A 20,916-nucleotide genomic window follows, 5' to 3' on the forward strand; every position below is an offset into this window, starting at 1 on the left:
TGAATTATCTGAGAACTAAAACAAAACATACTGAATGATTAATACTACCATAATTATAAGTAGTGCAAATGTCATTAATGTCCTTGGCTAGAGTTGATTAATTTGTGAAACACTAAAAAAATGCATTTTCAGACACCAAAAGAATAAGCAATTCCAATAACAATAATATGAAATCAATTGAAAAGCTCTTGTACAACAGAGCAAAGTACAAACTCCTTCATGCAAAAAACTATTAATAATAAATTTCCAAGTACTTTCCATGCCACACTTGCAATATGCATTATGATTTAACCATATTTGCATGCATTATGTGATCATTAGCACTTGTTTAATGCTCTTAACCTTTTATTATACACATTATTGCACATTAATTAACAATTGACTTCAAAGCCACATATAAAACTCCTTTTTTATTTTTTTTAAATTTCTTCTAGTTTCTGTTGGAAGCATCATTGCAGACTGCTACAGTCGCTTGACTTTCAAATGGAAGGCCGAGTGCTCCAATCTGGTCTTTCACTTCAACGAGTCTTCTTTCACAATCCCCTCCTACAAACAAATTAGACGAAAACGAGGAAAGTTTTCGCAAAATGGTAAAGAAGGGTTGCACTATAAGCGGTTCTTCTTTGATACATAACCGGTTTGATCGGTAAGTTTCAACACATTTTCTTCTCATTATACATAATTTGGATATGAGTTTATTTCTCATTATATATTTTATTAGTATTTTTTTATGATGTGATATATGTGAATTCAAAAGGTGATTAAAAAAAATAAAAAGGTGCACTAAAAAATATATTTGCGTTACAAACAAATAATCTGTACGCAAATAAAAGCTATCAAACATACTCCCTTGTAAAAATATTACATTTAAGTTGCAAAATCGAAAAAAAAAGAGTCCATTACTTAACAAAATGCATCATTAAGCACTTAGAATTGCTTCAATTAGTCCAATTGAAACTGAGTGTGCTTGATTTACACATTATTTACACCTTATTTACATATACTGATTTGCTTGCATTATCAACACGTTATCCAATTACCTTGTTATCTCACACACATCACATCAAAAAAGTGCTATAGTATTTTTTTAAAAAATAATCCCAAATGATCTCCTATCCAAACACACTCAGACTATTTTGATCGCGGTATTTATCTAGCTCCATTGCAAGTTATTATATCTAACCAATCAGGGGTTTAAAACAATTAAACTTTTTTAAAACAATTAACCTTTTTAAAAACTCATATACTAAAAAAAACTAAAATTGCATTTCAACCGCACAACATTCAAATAGGGAGATCTTAATCCTAAGCTTTTGACGGAAAAAAAAAAGAAAAAAAGAAAAGATCTGGATTCAATGGACAACGATATATATTGCAAAGAAACCATCCCCAGCCGAACCGGGAACCGAGCCAATGTATATGACCATTTGATGGTTCGGTCTGATTTTTAAAACCGTTATCATCACCCAACTCAACCCAATCAGCGGTGAATCTGTTCATACTTTTGAAAATGAAATTCCTAAGACGTATTATAATATCCATACTTTACAAATAAAATAATTCTCCCTTATTGCTTTCATTGACCCAAAAAAAAAAAAGAGTTAAAAAAAAAAACCTAAAAAAGGAAAAAATATTTTTGATGCCAAGTTGCCAACTTAATTTAAATACTTCAACAAAGAACTCGAACTCCAAAGCATTCTGACACATGCACACACTTTCTCTGACCCTCTCCTCTGCTCCTTTTCATTGCCAATACCAAACACGCATTCGTCCGTCCATCCATCCTTCTGACTGCGCGTTGTTCTTCCCGCCGCCCGCACATTTTCTTTAAACCGCATTCAACTCCAATCTTCCTCAAGAAACCTCATAGAAAATGCTCTAAAGCATATATATCTAGACATCACACAGCTAAAAGGGCTTTCTTGAAATAGTAGTGTGAAAACAGGGTGAAAGGAGAAAAAAAAAATGGCTGTGTCAAAGAGCAACAAGAAGAAGCTGAGTTACATTTCAGTGCCATCACAGATAATCAGTTCAATCTCATCTACTTCTTTGGAATCTTTGTTGCTTTCTCCTAAAAAGAAAGCTCCGTTTTCTCCGCTTTCAGTATTAAGGATCAGATTTTTATGGAGGGATCCAAGATTCTGGCTTTTCTGGATTCTGGTTTTTGGGGTTTTTGGGATGTTGAAGGTGTACTTCAATGTCGATCCTTTAATCCCTTTTGGACGCAACCCATGTGCTATTTCTCAAGACAAGCTTATGGTCTTAAACGGGTTGTCGAGTACTCAGCTGAGTCTAGTGCAGAATGAGGTGCAAGTCAGTGGAAATAATGATAATGGTGATGAAAAGAGTGAGTTCTGGAAGCAGCATGATGGGTTGGGATACAGGCCTTGTTTGCAGTTCAGCAATGATTATAAGAGGGCTAGTGTTGATATTGTCAAAGATAGGACCAAGTATTTGATGGTAGTGGTTGCTGGTGGAATGAATCAGCAGAGGAACCAGATTGTTGATGCTGTTGTGATTGCAAGAATTTTAGGGGCTGCCCTCGTTGTTCCCATTTTGCAAGTTAATGTCATCTGGGGTGATGAAAGGTTTGTTCTTTTTTCAACCATTCTTGATTTTTTGTCTTAGTTGCTAAATTATAAATTGAGATGATTGGCCTATTTGCTTTGGTTTTGATTGTGGCCTTTTTAAGCTAATTCATCCTATTTCTGTCATTGTGAATATTAGTGGCAAGTGTTGAAGCGAGAGTCATTTAACTTGTTAGGTCAAAATCATCCCGTTTCCTTATTGATATTTGGATTCTTGGTTTCCTATAGAGGGAAATGATGTTTAATTCTAGTATATTTTTTCTCATTATTGCAGTGAGTTTGCTGATATATTTGACTTGGAGCATTTCAAGAAAGTTTTGGAGAATGATGTCCGAATTGTGTCATCACTTCCATCTACACATGTCATGACGAGGCCATTGGAAGACAAAATGACTCACCTTCATGCCACCCCTGAATTTATTCGTTCGCGGTATTCTAGACGGGTAAGATTTTTTTCCCCTGACTGTGCTTTTGAACTTCTTTGTCCAGAAATTGCTTTTAAGATATTTACGGATTGAGAAGAGGATATGTGAGAGGGAATAATGACATGGTATTGCTTATTGTTTTTGTACGCGGTCACGAAATTGCTTTGCTGGAGAAAGCAGAATCACTTCCTTCTTTGGAATTGTGAAATTTTTGTTGCTTTCATGACCAATAGCCTGGAGATAGCTCCATATGTAGAATCCCAGAGGAGGTTTTGGTGAATTTGCTTGTAGGCGGTCCAACTGGATTGGTGGCTTAGAATTTAAAAACCATTGTATAATATTCATGGCTAAACAAGATGGACTTCTGTGTTTGACTGCGAAACTTGGTTTTCTTTAGTTTATAAAAGATGTCTGTATTACAGTGGTAGACTCCTCCCTAATGATCCAAATTTAAGTTAAACTATTAGAATATACTGGGGAAAAAATGATGCAGTTCCATGCTGTACAGGACGTTATATGTTTTTCTCTCCTTTGCAGATTAGGAGGGAAGGTGTCTTGCTTTTGCGGAGCTTGGATTCAAGACTATCAAAGGATCTGCCTTCTGACCTTCAAAAACTTCGCTGCAAGGTATGTTGGAGATCTGAAGTTTCTGAAACTCCCAGCATTTTTAAGTACTGCTTAAGAACTACTGTGCTACTATGGTTGGTAGTCTGACACTGATGGCTTCCTTATCTTCTTTTATGGTAGTAGGATCACATAATCTGCGTCGTAACTAATGCCTGCTTGAAACTGTAGGTGGCTTTTCATGCGTTGAGGTTTGCTCCCCCTATCTTAGAACTCGGTAATAAATTGACAGAGCGCATGAGAAGCAAGGGACCATATCTTGCTCTTCATTTACGGATGGAGAAGGATGTATGGGTGAGGACTGGATGCCTTCCAGGTTTAAGTCATGAATATGATGAGATGATAAACAATGAGAGAAAACGAAGGCCAGAGCTCTTGACTTCAAGATCAAACATGACATATCATGAAAGGAAACTTGCTGGTCTCTGCCCTTTAAATGCCTTGGAGGTTGCAAGGTGTGCTTCTTAGATTTTTTTTGTGCATTCTATACTGTTGTTTAAAATTTTGATTCTTCTTTATAAGCATAGTGGCTTATTGTAGTTAATAATAAGTTTTCTTCTGTATCAGGTTGCTTAAAGCTCTTGGGGCTCCAAAAACTGCTAGAATCTTTTGGGCTGGAGGGAATCCATTGGGTGGAAAAGAAGCATTGGATCCACTGATTAGAGAGTTTCCACATTTCTATAATAAAGAAGACCTTGCTTTGCCTGGGGAGCTGGAGCCCTTTCAAAAGAAAGCCTCCTTAATGGCTGCTATTGATTATATAGTTTCTGAGAACAGTGATGTTTTCATGCCATCCCATGGTGGAAACATGGGCCACGCTATTCAGGTATTGTAATTGTTGTGGCTAGAATATGGCTTTGTGTCGACAAATCCTAAGTATTTTCCATGAGAGAATGGTAACATGCCGTGGAGTTTCTAGAAAGACTTCCTGTCATTCATTTGATGGACAACTATTGTTCTACCAGAGTAACCAGACCTTGTTTCATGCAAACTGACATTATCTTATTTGCCTATGCATGTTACTCGACCAATTATTCTACGACTGTGGTGATGTTCTTGTTTTGCTGTCCATCTGGTGTACTTCGCTATTCTATCCTGACTAACTGCTGTACTTTTACTGTTGATACAGGGTCATAGGGCTTATGCAGGGCACAAAAAGACTATTACTCCAAATAAAAGGCAAATGTTCTCACACTTCATGAACTCTTCTCTCCCCGGGGCAGAATTTAAGAAGATCATTGTAGGGTTGCATCGAGATTCTTTGGGGCAGCCAGAATTGAGGAGTAGCAAAACAAGAAGAGATGTAACAAAGTATCCTGTTCCTGAGTGTATGTGCAACAAGATGCAGCCCCATTCCTCTGTATAGCCAACACCAAGAATTTCCAAACGAGTAAAAAGATCTACAATGGGGGAGGCCAAACAGGAAGCACCTGATGAATATCTGAAACTCAGCATATTGTGCTTCTTAAGGTAACAGCCATTTATGTCAATAGCTAAGTCAAGCAGACGCTCTGAAGTCCGAATCTGGTGGTTTGTCGAGGTTGGACAGCCTCTGCAAGGAGCTACGCATGCCTAATTTTGAGAGTAACAGCACCTGATATAGCTACTTTCTTCCACCTTTTTGTTAATAATACTCCTCTTAATCATATAGTATAGCTAGGTTAAACAAAGATATCATTTTTTTTGTATTCCATTCATTCTTTATACGCGGCCAATGTAACCATATTCAAAGAATGTATATACATATATGGAGAAAAAATTCAAGTATTTGGCTACATTTCTTGTGCTTTGTGGCTGTTATGATGTCTTTTGACCAAGAAAATTGGGCTTTAATAGGTCTAGTAAAATGTAGCAACGAGTGTACTCCACTGTTGTTATTCGATTGGGACTGAACTCTTCATTATCTCAACCCAAGCCTATTTCCAAAATTCGTTCTCCTTGTATCTTTTTTCATCCCATTTACTGATTTTAAAGCCATAACTATTTCAATTTTCAAGCTGACAACCTTACACACTCGTTTTGAAGTTTTCATCTATTTCCTTTGCTTCTGTCAAAAAAGCTGTTTTACCTATTGCAATTTGGCGATTCTCAGTATTGAAGTTATTGGTTTTGCAATGGTTAGACCTCTCTATTAATCAGAAGCATTCTGTATTAACGATTAAAATGATCAAAACATGTTTTTTCCTCGTAGTGGCCAACTGGCCATGAGCCATAAACATAGCTGTAACAGCCATTCAAGTCTACGATAAACCATTAGCTCACAAGAATATTGACCTGCACTGCACAGCAAAACAAGCTTACTTCTGACGGCTCAAATAAAATCAGCATGTCTGACTAAGATACAGAGGTCAAAAACTCATTTTGAAAATCTACTTAACAAAACAAGAAGTAATGTTCTGAGCTTTTCACCACCGAAACGGCATTGTTTGGATAGCATTTTTCTGGACTTTTTGTAGAAAAATTACTGTAGCGACTTGATATATATGAGAGAAAAAGGTGATTGAAAAATGTATCTAGGGAAACGGAAAACGGGTAGCTGCAATCCAAACACAAGTTTCTTGATCACATCTGTGAAATCTTTCAATGAGTTGTTCGATTTTCCTTTGTTTCCAAGATCTCAATGATAAGAAGAAACAATGGCAATTGGCTACCAACTTTAGGATATTTCCTGCCCAGTAACACAAGATTCAGTCAATTTTTGTCATAGTTGCACTGCCTCCCTCTCCCTCTGAGATTTCAAAAATTTCAGACCTTCCCTATCATAAAATTGGGTCCCAATGCTTACATTAGACCAATTGAAATGAGTGTAGCAGCCTCACTACCTATAAGGTATTTGGCAACTACATGGACATAATTAATTAAATCAGTAATTGATTGAATAAATAGAAATAATCACAATTTAGAACTAAAATAAATTCTAATTTGTCATGAGAAAAGGGTGCCAATTTCTAAATAATCACAATTTAGAACTAAAAAATTTCTAACTTGCGATTGCAACTGCAATTTTTGTTCAAACCTTTTCTAAGTCTTTACAAGGCCATATTTTGTCATTCCGATTCACTGTTGAAACTAGTTTTCTTATTATATTTTCAGTAATTCCACCCAATTCTTGAATATAATCTATCCAGAATTTGATTCTAATTATTTGTTGTTGTTATATAGTATTCTCAAAAGTAGCCATTACAAGAACCACTGCAAATAGTTGTAGGAGTCTGAAGTTGATGCTTTACATTTGTCAGCATTTGCACTTATACTTCCAAACTTTTGACTTTGTTTAAATAAATTGTTTGGATTGCTTCATATTTCTCCAATTTTATTTGCTTACATCATCTTTACAATTTCCAATACACCTTTTTATCTTCCCAATATCTTTTTATCTCACATACATCACATCACAAAAAGTGCTACAGTAAAAATATCTCAAATAATCCCAAATAACTTACAATCCAAACAGCAATAATTTATACTTTTATACTAGATTAACTAACTAATGTAACATATGAAGGGTATTTCTAGAACCATATCGTCTTCTCTCTCCTGAATTCATTTTTTTTTTAATTTTTTTGAATTCGGCTTGACTTGTTATAAGCTAACCAATTTCAAGGGAGGTTTCTTAAATCTTTAAAATCTCGAGAGAGGCCAGTGCAATTGTCAGAAATTTCATAGGAGGCTTCTAAAATTATCCCTAATTATGACATGTAGCAGTTTCAAGGGTGTCATTACAATCAAATTCTTGTCAAACCAAGATCCTGCAAAGTAGATATTGTAGCTACACTAACTAAAGTACAGAAATGCCAAAAAAAAAAGGTGTTTTTGCATCAATTTTTTTTTTTTTTTAATGATGATTGTAGATATAACATTCTAAAAAATATTTATTTTTGTACGACTTAAGTAAATGTGCTTCTACTGACCAAAGAAAAGCATGTAATTTAGGTACTAGGATTTTTAAAGTTTACATTCTCTAATTCATGGAAAGTTAATTTATATATGTGTTTTAAGTAATTTGATAAAAAATTGTTTGTAAAATCAACAAGTTACATATATAATCTATTAATTGCAATTAGGACTGATATCCTTTTTTTGGTAAGTGGAAGATTTTGAAGTTAGAATTTCCTACTTACAATGCCTTTCACCTTATCATCCAACCCAACTTTCCCCCCGGTGACAGTACGATTTCTTGTATGTTCTTACGTAATTCTATGCACATGAATTTCTATCATTGGCATACTATTAAAAATTTTCATCCTAAAAAATTTAAGAAAAAAAAAGAAGAAAGCTACAAAGTGGCCATTTCAAATTAGCCATTCGGTCCACAAGACTCAACTTAGCTGCTAGAGATATTACCCGGTCGACTGTGATATCTTTGATTCGACTTTTAAACTCTCTCTTTTCCCTTTTCTATTTTTCTTATAAAATTTGGAGTCTCCTATTAAATTGAAAAAAGTAGAAAAGCTATGAATGATGTACAAACTACATTAAACCTAAACGGTCACAGGGCGTTTCCAGGATTCAAGTGGGCCTCCATTCCATTATCGTGGCTATTTGAAGGCCGTGAAGGAAGTTCAGGATTTTGCTTCCCTACAAAAAGCCGCTATAGGCCCAAACCAATAAGCCACTCCTAAATTTTAATTTCTCCCGCCAAAGCAAGCACGCAAATCGAATTTAAAATGGAAATCAGCAAAACAAAAAAAAAAAAAAAACGTAGAAAAATTCCCCAAATTAGAACTCTGCTCCATCCTTCTTCTCTCTCTAAAATCTTGTCCTGTAAGTTTTTCAGTGACCAAGTCTTGTTCCCCTTCCAGATTCATCTCCCCAGCAGCAATTATCCACTGCTTCTGCTGCAGTTGGACTAATTGCAGATTTCCCCCCTCCCCCGGGGATTGGAAGGGTTTGGAATTTGGAATATTGTGAGTGTTTGGAAAGCAAAGCAAGCAAGAGATGATTCCCTCGAAAATCTTCGACGGAGTCCATTTTGTTCTCGTAGGATTCGATTCCATTTCACACCAACAGGTCCGTTCTTTTCCCCAATCCCCATGTCTGTGCTATTTACTATTTTCTTCAGAGATGTTTTGGGACTTTTCTTTAAAAAAAAATTATACTGTAACACTTTTCCTGATTTGACGGCAGTTGGAAAGGGAACAAAGGTGTTTGAAAGACGTATTTATGATGAAGTTGAAAAAAGAAAGAATTTGTATAGAATAGAGCTATCCGAACAATCCCAATACTGCTGCAGTACTGAACATTCTTATTCCAATCCGTTGAATTATATTTGGACAAATTTTGGTAGGTTCGGTCCAGGATGGTAGAAGCCGGTGGTGTTGATGTTGGTCGTTACGGTCCTGATTGCACTCACGTGATTGTCGATAAAGCTGTTTACGTGAGTTCCCTGGACTTCTTCTTGTTATTGCTGCTGTCGTCGTGATTTTTAGCCATATAGCTTTGGTTTTGTACCTTCTTGAGTGTTAGTGAAATTATTCTTTTTTTGAAAGCCTTTAGCGGAACGCAATTGAACGTCCTCATCTTTGGTGGATGCAGGATGATCCTATCTGTGTGGCTGCTCGAAGCGATGGCAAGACATTGGTCACTGCCTTGTGGGTTTACCACAGTTTTGACGTGGGAATGCCTGTTGACCCTGCCTTGGTCAGCATCTATTTCGTCCCAGTTTACCCTTTTTCCGACTGCATTTTTTGGCTTCTTCTAAAGTTGCATTTTCTTTCTACATTTTTGCATTTAATTGCCATTCAAGATCCTATATTTTTCCAGCTTTTGTTGATAACTGTTGAATATTGTGTGGCACAAGTTACTTTTCAGGGCTTACGTGGTACAGTCACTAAGCCTGCTCATAGTTTTGGCTCCACCACTGCTAACCTGACTAATATGTACAATCCCAATTGCTTATTGTCATTTAATTATCACAAAAAGATGTAGTTTTCAGTTTTTATTCTCCTTGTTCTTCTGAGTTAACACTTTTTAGCTGTTTTCTTGCAGATAATGTACAGACCTTTAAGAGATCTAACTGGAATTCCAGGTGCCAAATCCTTGGTTGTTTGCTTGACTGGTTACCAGGGTCATGAACGAGATGATATTATGGTTTGCTACTGCTTTGAGTCTTTTTGTTTCTGATAAAGTAGCTGTTCATGAGATAATATTATGGTCTGCTACTGATTTTGAGCTCCTTATTTCTGATAAAGTAGCTCTTTATATTGTCCCAGAATCCAAGTTAAATTATTTACGGAGATGACCTCGGTTGTAGATAGTTCATGATTTACCACAAAATGATGTTTTAATGTGTGCTTCTTCTCTATATCAGGTTATGGTTGATTTGATGGGTGCAAATTTTTCAAAACCTTTGGTAGCAAACAAGGTTACACATCTTATATGCTACAAATTTGAAGGTGGGTTATTTCTGCATATGATGACAATTTTTCAACTTTTAACATGGTAAATCTGGCTTATAACATTTTTAGAATTCTTCAGTTAATATGTTTTCTCTCTTAAGGACATTTTTAGAGTTCGTCAGTTAAATCTGGTTCATATTTGGTTTCTTATTGCAATCGATTGAAGTTTCATGTTGCTAAGTAAAGGTTCTTGCAGTCTTCTCCTGCATTAGTTCTGATCTCTCACCAGAGAAAAGCAGCAACCCTCCTTTTTTTGGGGTCCATCTTTGTCAAAGCAGCTACCTAAATGTTTTAATGCTGTGCTGCACTTTCAACCCTAGACTCATATCTTAGGTTATCTTTCTCTTTGCTGGCTGGTACATTCTGCATAAATTCAGTTAATGTTATGTCATTGGTTTTCTATTGAAGATGAATGTTGTATTATAAAAATGCAATTTTGCTGAATTTTATTCTTCTGATTATTCTCTAGCTTTGCCAGTCAGATCTGTAATGGATCTATTTGCACTGGAATTTTTAAAAGCTCAAAGTTTTTTCAATTAGATGGGTGGCTTTTTAACTTATACTTTTTGATATTGAAGTTCCTGAGGTAGATAAGTTTTAAGTTTATGCACCAAATGCATGTACTGATCCATCAGTTTTTAAAGTTTTATGTCCAAAGGAAAACTTCTAAGATCATTGTGTGTTGTCTATGATTTTTTTTTTAAAAGATTTGATTCTTTAAGTTTATCAATTCATTGATCTTTTCCCCAATCAGAAGTTTTAGTATTCATTAGTATTTTTACATCTTGACAGGTATGAAGTATGACCTTGCAAGGCAAATCAAGATGATAAAACTTGTTAACCATCGGTGGTTGGAAGACTGGTATGTCCTAGGCTTGATTATTTAGAACATACACTTTAAAATATGGTTCCCTACTTATCATTTACATGTTATTGCTACTATTCTGCTTGTGCTATGAGCTGCTTCTTAATACACATATTGTTTTCCCTTCCAGTTTAAGGACATGGCAAATTCTGCCGGAAGATGACTACGACAAGAGGTTAGAGACAGATATGAATCCATTTAACATTTTATGAGGTTTGCATTTGGTTGACATGATTTATCCTCAACATTTGGTTGCCACACTTTAATTCTAGCATCTTGTATATGATTGTTAATTAACACGTGGAAGTGAAAAGAAAAGGAAAATGACAAATTTGCAAATATTTTCTGACTTGTATGTTACTTCTCCATCTTTTCAGTGGATATGAGCTGGACATGATGGAAGCTCAAGCAAAGGATTCTGAGGATGAAGCTCAAGACATGGACACAGAGCAAACGAGAGGGAAGGGTATGGTTTCAACTTCTGGATTATTGTCAGTTAGCAAAATGGAGGCAAAACCTGATCAAATTTCTCGGGAAGGAACTCCTGTCAGGCTTCTTGAGGTGCCTGGTTCCTTTGTCCCTGGTACAGCGGGGAAAATTTGCACTGAGTTAAATTCAATGGGTAGAACACCACTTCCAGAAAATGTTATAAGTGACTTCACTTCTGCTTCTAAAGTTGATGAGAAATCACCTAGTCCCAATGCATCCAAGTTCACCGCTCTAAGTTTTTCCAGAAAAACACCAAGGAAAGCTATTCTTCCTGTAGAATCAGTGCAAACTGAAAGTAAAGCTCAAATTTCTGTTATTCGAGATTTTGATAATAAAGTTCATGTTAGTGACAGCTTTAACATGTCTTCTTGCAATATGGATGTGGATGGAACTACTTCAAATGATAAAAGAAGTCCTCTGAAGGAAATTTTATCATGTCCAGATGATGGGAGGAGTGATAGTTTGTCTGAGAAGAGAAAGGTGGCCATTTTTGTGGGCAGCTCCAAATTACAAAGGACCGACAATAATTTGGATGTCAGCTCAGATGGTGTAGTTGTCAATAGAACTGAAGAACGTCCACCCGAACCTTCAATGAACGAACTGCTGAAGGTTTCTGGTCATTCTCCTGGGAAAAAATCCGGTTATGCAGACACTACAACTGATTTAAATCCTTTGAAAAGTTCTCCAGCTAAGGTTTTTAGTCCTATCACATCTGAGATAGAGCAAGTATGCAGCAAGATAGCACCTCAAATTTCTTCTGAAAAGAGAAATATCACTTGCACGGATAGCGATCCAGAAGTTAAAGATCTTCATTCTAATAGACCTGAAAATGCAGTTAATGATTCTACAATGGTACAGAATGGGTTGCAAGATGAAGCCCCACCTCCTGAAACCAAAGTACATGAAGTTGAAAGATGCAATCCTATGGTTGGGTTGGACGTTCCTGGAGGAGAGGCCAGCACTCGGTCAAAACCACTCAAAAGAAAGCTGTTGGCTAAAAAAACTCTGGGCTCTAGACCAAGTTTTGGTAGAGGGAAGGCTCTCAATCAAAAAGGTTCCATACATATTAAAGAAAAGGGCTCAGCAAAAAATCATTCGATGAGCCCTTTAGGGCAGAATGAAACTGAGGAACCAATGAGGTTTATTAGTACTGAAAGAGTTAAAGTGGTCCATCCAACTTTTGATGCAGAGATGGACGAAGATGCCAAAATGGCAAATGTTTTAGAATCCAGAAATGAAAAGGCATATAAAACTAGATTTGTAGATGATGAAACTGAAGCTACAGAGAATGTGGAGGACAAGGAATTCGATGCCATTATAGATAACGACAAGCCTGGTGACATTGATGTACCAAATTCAGTCCCTACGAGGACGGGAGAAAAGGTAGGTGTCCAAAACAAACAAACTGCTGATGACATTCCAGGTGTTGAGGAACAGGTGGTGGATTCTGGTGATGACAAGTTAATGAGCGAAGCTGAAAATGCTCCTGGCAAGAAAAATGAACAGAGTGAATCATTACTCAGGGATAATTCTAAAGGGGAGCGCATAACTAGTGGCAATAAGTTTCCTTCAACCAAAACTAGGAAAAAGAACATTCCTGTAGAAAATTCTGGGAAAGGTGACCAGAGGAAGGAGGCCAAAGATGAATTGAGTGGTAAAAAGGCTAAAACAAGGAATGCAAAGGGCTTTGAAGTTAAAGTAGATAAGGACATTATACCAGCACAAGTGGGCATGGCAGATAACTCCATGGAAATGGAAAAGGAGAACACACCTCTTGAGATAGGAAGCATAAATGTGAATAATACTAGTAAAAAGATGGTTGGAATGTCGACCCGAAAATCCAATATTAAGCCCCAGAAGAATGATGGTGAAGATTCTGGTTCAAAGTCAGTGGCACAGATTATAGTGAAAACAGAACCGATTTGGTTTATATTAAGTGGGCATAAGCTACAAAGAAAGGATTTCCGACAAGTGATTCGGCATTTGAAAGGAAGAGTTTGCAGAGATTCTCACCAGTGGTCATATCAGGCAACGCACTTTATTGCTCCAGATCCACTACGCAGAACTGAAAAATTTTTTGCTGCTGCAGCATCTGGAAGGTATGGCCTTGTTTTAGTACGTTAGTTTCTTGCTAGAGTGAGTTATTATATAAGTTTAGCCTTGGATGGAAGAGAAGGTTCACTGTTTATTTGATTGCCTGCTTTCTCGGACTTCCCAATATGAATATTTCTCCGAAACATCCCTTGGATTTGCAGGTGGATTCTGAAGACTGATTATTTGAGTGCTAGTAATGAGGCTGGAAAGTTTTTGGCTGAGGAGCCGTATGAATGGCATAAGAAGGGGCTGAGTGAAGATGGTGCAATCAACTTGGAAGCTCCAAGGAAGTGGCGCCTCTTGAGGGAGAGAACTGGGCATGGAGCATTTTATGGAATGCGTATAATTATTTACGGGGAATGCATTGCACCTCCTCTGGTATACTCTTCTCTTTCTGTTATTTTATTGTGTTAGTAGCATCTTATACCATGGAAGTTGATTTTTCGTGTGCTATTATCCCCTAATTCCAAAGTTCTTTGTTGCCAGTTATTTTTCAAGATTTTCCTTTTCTACTGACTGCCTGGAACTGCGTCAAAATTTCTCTCATTTTGCCCTAAATTAGGATACATTGAAGCGCGTTGTGAAGGCTGGAGATGGGACCATTTTGGCAACTTCACCTCCTTATACTCGTTTCCTTCAATCAGGAGTCGACTTTGCTATTGTCAGTTCTGGGATGCCTCGTGTTGACATTTGGGTTCAGGAGTTCTTAAGAAACGAGATACCCTGTGTTTTAGCTGATTACTTGGTAGACTATGTGTGCAAGCCTGGGTACTCGCTTGATAGACATGTACAATACAACACGCTTGCTTGGGCAGAGAAGTCATTAAAGAACCTAGTAACTCGCATGGAAGAAGTCGTTGAGAATCCTACTTCAGAGGAAAATGATGATGACATAGCATGTCAAGTGTGTGGTTCTTGTGGCAGGGGAGAGGTAATGCTCATTTGTGGCGATGAAAATTGTTCCTCTGGTTGTGGTATTGGTACCCACATTGACTGCTGTGACCCTCCGCTAGAAGAGATTCCACAAGAAGATTGGTTTTGTCCGAACTGTAGGAACAAAAACAGGCAAAATGCTCAAAAGAATTCTAGGAAACCCATCTCTAGGTTAAAGCGAAAGTGATTGCTTTAATTCGCTCCTTGTTTAATAATATTAAGTTCCAATAAATCAATTTTGTAGATTCTTGTCGAGTGTGTCACCTTAGTTTCCAAAGCAGCTGCTGGCCTTGGTGCTAACCATTTAATTTCTTTTAGCCCTTTCTAAATGTAATTGGAAAGTGTAGGTCTCGTACTCAAAAAACTATTTGAGATATTTTAGTTGTATCAGGTGGCCTTGGCAAAGGGGTTGCATAATTTCCACACAAGACTAGCAATGCAGCTGCGGATTGAGTAGCAAAGCAGGAACAGGTGTTACAAAGTATCCTGTTCCAGAATGTATGTGCTACGAAATGTGGCTTCATTCCTCCATAGGAGTAAATCCTGTAACGTCCTAAAAGAGTAAAAGATCCACTAGAGGCATGCCCTACAGGAAACACATGCTAAATGCTTTTCTACATTTCTGTATTTGTACAAATTTTATGATTAAAATGTTGTTTTTCCTCATCCTGCTCTCTTGCCATGACTCGTAGACACGGCTGAAAGAACCATACAGGTCTACAACAATCCAACAGCTTACAAGAATACTGGCCTGCGCTGGACCACAAAACAAGCCACTCTTGGCAGCTCAAATAATATAAATATGTTCCAAACAAGAAACAGAGTTCAAAAGCTGATTACGAACAACTCCTTGGCAAAACCATATCATCAATGAACTAAGATTTGAAAGAGGTGATGAGAAACAATTTTCCTGTGATTTGAAATGTTTGAATGCGACATGATGAGGATGATGAGAAAAGGTTTTCCCTGTGATGTGAAATGCTGATTATGACATGCAGTACGCCTTTGGGGAAAATTTTTTGTCATCTCGCTTTAGCTCCTCAACTCTTGGCGCCGGCTTATTGCGAAAGGGGTATGGTCCTCATAGAAAATTGGCCTCAACTCAATAACTTGTCTGCACCTTTCCAACTTATGCCAAGTTGATCATGTCGTTTAGATCACTGGCATGTTGCTCGCTGATTTCTTAAAAGACAACAAAGGAGAGATGCTTGATAACCCAAAATGTGCACCAAGCATCAATACAGAGCAGCAAAGCCATTCACAAGTGTGCCAGTGCCAGGATAATGTCAGCTAAGCACCACAGTTTGACTGAGTACTTGCCGCTATTCCGATATCTTAAAAAGTTTTCTTCTCTGCGAAAGCTAAATCCCCAAAAGTAGAAGGTTTCCATAACGGCGAGAGCGCGACAACCTTGCCAATCATAATTAGAGTAGGTGATACCAGCTGGTGCAAAGAAATCTCCTTTGAAAGATCCTTCAGTTCTGCAAATACCTGTATCAGAGAAACAGGTCCTTTAATTTCAATTGACAAAAATTTTAGGTTTTGAAATTTTTACCACTCTATTTTCTCAAGTATCTTAATCAAATTTGCAATGAACTCATTCAATATGAAATACGTTCATGCAGCCATAAAATAGAGGAATTCAATCACCAATGATGTTTACAAAGGTCATGGACAAGAAGAAACTATCGCAACTGGCTATTGCCTTTAGAATTATTTCCTGTTCATTAACATGAGATTCACTTGCATGATTTCATAGTTGAACATGTAGTTTCATGGTTGTAGCTACACTAACTAAAATACAGAAGAGGACACATTTATGCTAATACCCAAAAGTTCAAATGCAAGTGGCCATTTCACAAGTAAGGAAGAGGTATGTGATGCTAAAATGCTGACGAGAAACAAGTTGCAATGGTGCATCGGAGAGTGTGCAACATCAATGTGATAAATATACAGCAATGACTCATCTTGTACTTGCACAACATGAATTCTGAACTTAATATGTGCAGCAGCCAACATCCATTATAGGGATGCTTACAGAAATATGCAACTCAGCTTAATTTTTTCCCACACTTAAAGATGTTTATACAGTACTTCAAAAGTACTCTCCGAAAGCTATGCACAAGGCAGTTACTTGGATCTTACTCAATGGTGATAAATGTATACAACTCAAACTAAACTGACAGGGTATTTTAAGATGAAAATGTAGAACTTACCGTGCGCTGTTGGGGAGTGGTGCCACGCTCAACTGCAACAGCTGGAGTATTAGGTGGCAAACCATGGCACATCAATTTTGAGGCAAGGGAAGGTAACGTTGACAAACCCATGTAAATAACCAGTGTAGAGTCAGGATCCGCTGCACTCTCCGCTACAAATAGAGGATCTGTTCCTCCATTTTTTGAATGGCCTGTTAGAAATCTCACACTATTTGCAACACCTCGATGAGTCAAAGGTATCCCCAGCTCAGCAGCTATACCTGAAGCAGAGGTAATACCTGCAAAGGATAGAGTGCAATGAGCTGATGCAATATTGTTTTCATACTTATAACTCTGTTTTATATTGTTGCACCAAATACTACCCAAAAAGAACCAGAATGGAATTGCTACACATCATTAACCAACATGATTTTATTGCAGTTGCAATTGGTTACAGACAACTATAGACAGAAATAAACATGAAACTTGCATAAGGTGTCCAAGTCCTATCACTGGTATTTATACACCACTTTTCAACATTAATAGGAAGTAATATACTGTGGTTTTCTCTCATATACTAACTTGATGACCCATTTTATACTGTGATAAAAAAGGATTGGGAAATCTTTGAATTCTCTAATAAAATTGGATATGAGACTACAAAAATTCAGCCCATTAGCACTACCACTGAAGTCAGATATACTCACATTGTATTGACTTAATCAAGTCTAAAAGAGAACAAGCTTTCTTTCTTATGATTCATAACGAAATGATTCAAAACTGTCTCTTCTTAACATGTTTCTCTGTCTTAGGTTCAGAAATACGTCGTCCCCATTGTACTTTCTTGTTAGGATGATTTACATGTAAACACTTCAACTTCTCAACTAACTGTCAGATCTTGTCAACCAACATGTAAGAATTTTTAATCGCCCTCAAGGTGAGCGAGGTTAAAGTGCAGATACGAAACCTCAAGGTGCAGATATGAAACCTAGCGACAATATGAAAAAATAAAAGCAAAAAAGCATTATAGCAATGTGTTTAAAAGTATCTTTAGTCGTGGTACCCGGAATGATTTTCACTGCAATTCCTTGTCGCTGTAGGAAATCCATCTCCTCTCCACCCCTACCAAAAACCTATATAACCCAAGATACATTTCAGTTAACCATTTCTGATTGCACATATGAAATCCAATTACACTGACACAGTTATGCCCAAGTGTAAACTTCTGTTTTCAATCAACCAGAGCATGCAAAAAGTGCAATTTGACCAGAGAATGTGTGATACAATCTTACCAATGGATCTCCACCTTTAAGTCTAACAACAGTTGCCCCGGCTTCAGCAAAACTTAGAAGTAACTCGTGAATTTCCTCCTGCAAAATTTGTCTATTATGAATATTCTTGTCCCAAAAGAACATTTCGCATTTGTAACTTCTCAATCTATCAAAGCACAAGAACCTTCTTCATTGTCATATGATCTATTTTAAATGAATATCATCACGTTTTACCCTAAAAGGATGTCTCTTATCATTCACTGATTGCTTTTACACAATGACGTCTGTATTGCTAACGAGTGGTGTCTACCATAGACCAGCAGAATATTTGCTACAGAACTGGTAAGGTCCAATTTTGAAACCTATTAGTAGATGTTAAAGGAGGATTTCTCATCCCCTGTAAATCTATTCTTCCACTGTCTATCTGAAAAAAGACAGACTACAGATTCACTGCTCCCCTTCGCTTCTGAAACATTCTTCAATGTAGTTAAGGCATACAAAATCCCAAGTCCCAGTATAAACAAAAGCAAAACACAAAGCAAATAAAGCATTACATAAACCAAAAAGGCAAAAACAAAGTTCAATTCTCGTTAAAGACCAATACAAACAGTGAATCTCCTAAATCACGAAATGCACCTCAGTAGTATCAACTCTAAGCGACCTCAATTTACAAAAAAAAAAAAAAATCATATTCCAAATGAGAATGCAATATTCAACACCTAATTCACTCATCTACTCATCTGTATCAACATCCCACGTCAAAGTCGAGTATAATGCCCCAAGAAAACCATGTAATTAATCTCAGAAATTAACTGTGCACTTTCTCAGTTCATAAAATTTTCATCTTTACCCAAATTCCCAAATCAAAATTGAAACGTTAACACCCAAAGAGTTCACTCAAACGGGAAAAAAAAATTTTTGGGAGGAGTTAAACTAACTTCAAGGCAAAGGATTCTTACCTGAGTTCTGCTATGGTACCCTGCAGTCTTGCCAACATAGAGAAGTCTAGCATCAGGGCTAACCAAATCCAAAACGTCATTAGAAACCAACCTATCATACAACAAAAGATCAGCACTTTGGATAACCCTCAAGGCCTTAATCGTCAACAATTCAGGGTCCCCTGGTCCTGTCCCCACCAAAAACACGTTCCCGGGTCCTCTTTTTCCAATTCCAACTTCATTTTCCCTTTTCTCCTTCAAAACCTGAAGCAATTTCTTCAGCTCTGGGAGCTGGAGAGCAATGTCATAGTCCCTGATGGAGCTGGAATCAGATGGGAGTGGACAAAAAGAGGATTGCTGCTGCAATTTGGTGCTGGTAATGTTCTTGTACAACCAATTATCCCTTTGGTACCTCTCAATTGAATGCTTTTCAGTAAATGGTGAAGTGCTGCATTGTATGTAAGAAACTGGATTAACGGAAGAAATTTTGGGTTTTCGCAAATGGGTTCTTGAAGAGGAAAGAGATGGAAGCCTACTCACTAGGGCCATAACTGTTATTGAACCAAAAAAAAAAGCAAAAATGGGTATCCAAACCCAATCTTGAAATGCTCTCTCTCTGGGTTTTCCAGTTTCCACTTTATGCATGTTTATATGGAGTTAGGGGTTGAATAGGAGTCAACATTTTGAGCTTTTTGGATGCTGAGAAGGCAGGTTTTTAGCAGCTTTTTGAGGTTTTGAAAAGGGACAGGTTCCTTTTGAGTTTTGGTGACCTGGGGTGTATTCTTGCGTACCGAAACAAGGGCTTCCTAAAATTTATTTATTTTTGATGTAGGAGGGGAATTGAGAGCCAAGAACACTCACTTTTGTCTTTATTTAAAGACGCATTTCAATTTGCCCCTCATCAACTGGTTGGTTCACACCCTTGCTTGAAATTTTCAATTTTTTCAGTCTGATAAAAATTAACCTAGCAATATCCGCTGATTGTATCCCATCTGATCATGTAAGATGTACATTTTATAACAATGAAAAGGACAAATGTGTCTTCTATTATTGTGAAGATGTATATATTTTTGCTACATATGGTGAAGAATCAAACAAACAATGAATATATGCTCAGTAAAATTTCTATTTGGGAGAAAAATTGACACTTTTTGCAAGAAGTGCACATGATATTGACGGAATCAGCATCAATTCGGAATTTAGTTGGATGATTATAATTCATACCCATTCAACAAAATTGTAGAACCTAAAGTGAGGGGCGAATGGACCCAATTGGACAATGAGGAGGCCAAGGTGAGATGCATGTAATTTTTGAGGGGCTCTTATGTTATTTTGTGGAGTACTTAAAAAAATGGGAGCCGCAGGAAAAACCAGTCAAACACAAAAGAGAATTTGTTCTCCACCATCCGGTTGAAGCTGCCTGAATGTGCTTATCTTTTTCCCTTTTTTTGCTTTTCTTGGTGGATTGAAATTGTGTGCCGTAGAGAGACCTGACTCTTGGAAGCTGCGGAGAGAAGTTTTTCTAAGGATGAGAGGCGGCTATGTGCTTTGGCTTCATCTGCTTGTTTGGAATTCATATAAAAAAAAAAGAAAAAAAAATAGACAAGTTGCAAACTTTTCAATTTACTACTACTTTAGATTAACATTGATTTGACAAAAAAAAAAAAGAGGAATGAAAGGAACCAGTAAGTGTTAAAAGAGAGGAACAACTAGTATATGGATGTGACTTTGGTTGCATGCAAATTAATTAGAATTAAATTTCTCTTCTTTTTTTTTTTTACCAAATTTGATACCATTAAAATGGTCAAGAAAACTTTTCCCGGTTCTTGTACAATTTTTTCTTGCAAAACTTAAAATGAAATCTGGCCCTAAGTAGTACAGAACAATGGAAGTTGAATATTAAGGATGGGGGGTCCTGATTGTGTTTTGAGACGTACATATTTTGCCAAGCAATGGCCCCCTTTTGCATTCAAATGAAAACGTCCAAAACAAAACACAATTGAGTTGCACAATTGACTTAACTCATTACGTAGCATTACAGCTTTCCATGGTTCTTGAGTGTGCACCAGCCCAACATTAAGCCTAGCTAATTAATG

General features: G+C 37.0%; 3 protein-coding genes across 3 annotated transcripts; 2 read left to right on the plus strand and 1 right to left on the minus strand.

The window, feature by feature from the left end:
- The first annotated feature begins 1,831 nt into the window (after nt 1-1,831).
- Nucleotides 1,832-5,414, plus strand: LOC113732195 (O-fucosyltransferase 20). The gene is made up of 6 exons (XM_027257850.2): nt 1,832-2,588; nt 2,863-3,031; nt 3,551-3,640; nt 3,809-4,092; nt 4,205-4,463; nt 4,767-5,414. The coding sequence occupies exons 1-6, from the start codon at nt 1,966-1,968 to the stop codon at nt 5,001-5,003; spliced, it is 1,662 nt and encodes a 553-aa protein (XP_027113651.1). The 5' UTR covers nt 1,832-1,965; the 3' UTR covers nt 5,004-5,414.
- A 2,947-nt stretch (nt 5,415-8,361) lies between these two features.
- LOC140003712 (BRCT domain-containing protein At4g02110-like) lies at nt 8,362-14,661 on the plus strand. The gene is made up of 10 exons (XM_072080197.1): nt 8,362-8,647; nt 8,925-9,014; nt 9,173-9,277; nt 9,626-9,727; nt 9,948-10,032; nt 10,828-10,897; nt 11,031-11,075; nt 11,278-13,488; nt 13,645-13,861; nt 14,046-14,661. Exons 1-10 carry the CDS (start codon nt 8,576-8,578, stop codon nt 14,601-14,603), a joined length of 3,555 nt encoding a protein of 1,184 aa, XP_071936298.1. The 5' UTR covers nt 8,362-8,575; the 3' UTR covers nt 14,604-14,661.
- A 342-nt stretch (nt 14,662-15,003) lies between these two features.
- On the minus strand, nt 15,004-19,645 carry LOC113732197 (S-adenosyl-L-methionine-dependent uroporphyrinogen III methyltransferase, chloroplastic). The gene is made up of 5 exons (XM_027257855.2): nt 18,842-19,645; nt 17,904-17,981; nt 17,675-17,744; nt 16,633-16,910; nt 15,004-15,907 (listed from the first exon to the last, which is right to left on the minus strand). The coding sequence occupies exons 1-5, from the start codon at nt 19,463-19,465 to the stop codon at nt 15,752-15,754; spliced, it is 1,206 nt and encodes a 401-aa protein (XP_027113656.1). The 5' UTR covers nt 19,466-19,645; the 3' UTR covers nt 15,004-15,751.
- Nucleotides 19,646-20,916: the final 1,271 nt, after the last annotated feature.

The sequence above is a fragment of the Coffea arabica genome, chromosome 2e (genome assembly GCF_036785885.1).
Source record: "Coffea arabica cultivar ET-39 chromosome 2e, Coffea Arabica ET-39 HiFi, whole genome shotgun sequence".
Classification (NCBI taxonomy): Eukaryota; Viridiplantae; Streptophyta; class Magnoliopsida; order Gentianales; family Rubiaceae; genus Coffea; species Coffea arabica.

Bases quoted from the DNA above. Each gene is read 5' to 3' on its own strand.
- LOC113732197 (XM_027257855.2), bottom strand. From the start codon at position 19,465: ATGCATAAAGTGGAAACTGGAAAACCCAGAGAGAGAGCATTTCAAGAT. The intron at 17,982-18,841 runs GTAAGAATCCTT...CAAATTTTGCAG, and splicing joins GGTACCATAGCAGAACTCAG to GAGGAAATTCACGAGTTACT. The intron at 17,745-17,903 runs GTAAGATTGTAT...TGGGTTATATAG, and splicing joins TTAAAGGTGGAGATCCATTG to GTTTTTGGTAGGGGTGGAGA.
- LOC113732195 (XM_027257850.2), top strand. From the start codon at position 1,966: ATGGCTGTGTCAAAGAGCAACAAGAAGAAGCTGAGTTACATTTCAGTG. The intron at 3,641-3,808 runs GTATGTTGGAGA...TTGAAACTGTAG, and splicing joins TTCAAAAACTTCGCTGCAAG to GTGGCTTTTCATGCGTTGAG. The intron at 4,093-4,204 runs GTGTGCTTCTTA...CTTCTGTATCAG, and splicing joins AATGCCTTGGAGGTTGCAAG to GTTGCTTAAAGCTCTTGGGG.
- LOC140003712 (XM_072080197.1), top strand. From the start codon at position 8,576: ATGATTCCCTCGAAAATCTTCGACGGAGTCCATTTTGTTCTCGTAGGA. The intron at 8,648-8,924 runs GTCCGTTCTTTT...AAATTTTGGTAG, and splicing joins ATTCCATTTCACACCAACAG to GTTCGGTCCAGGATGGTAGA. The intron at 10,033-10,827 runs GTGGGTTATTTC...ACATCTTGACAG, and splicing joins TATATGCTACAAATTTGAAG to GTATGAAGTATGACCTTGCA.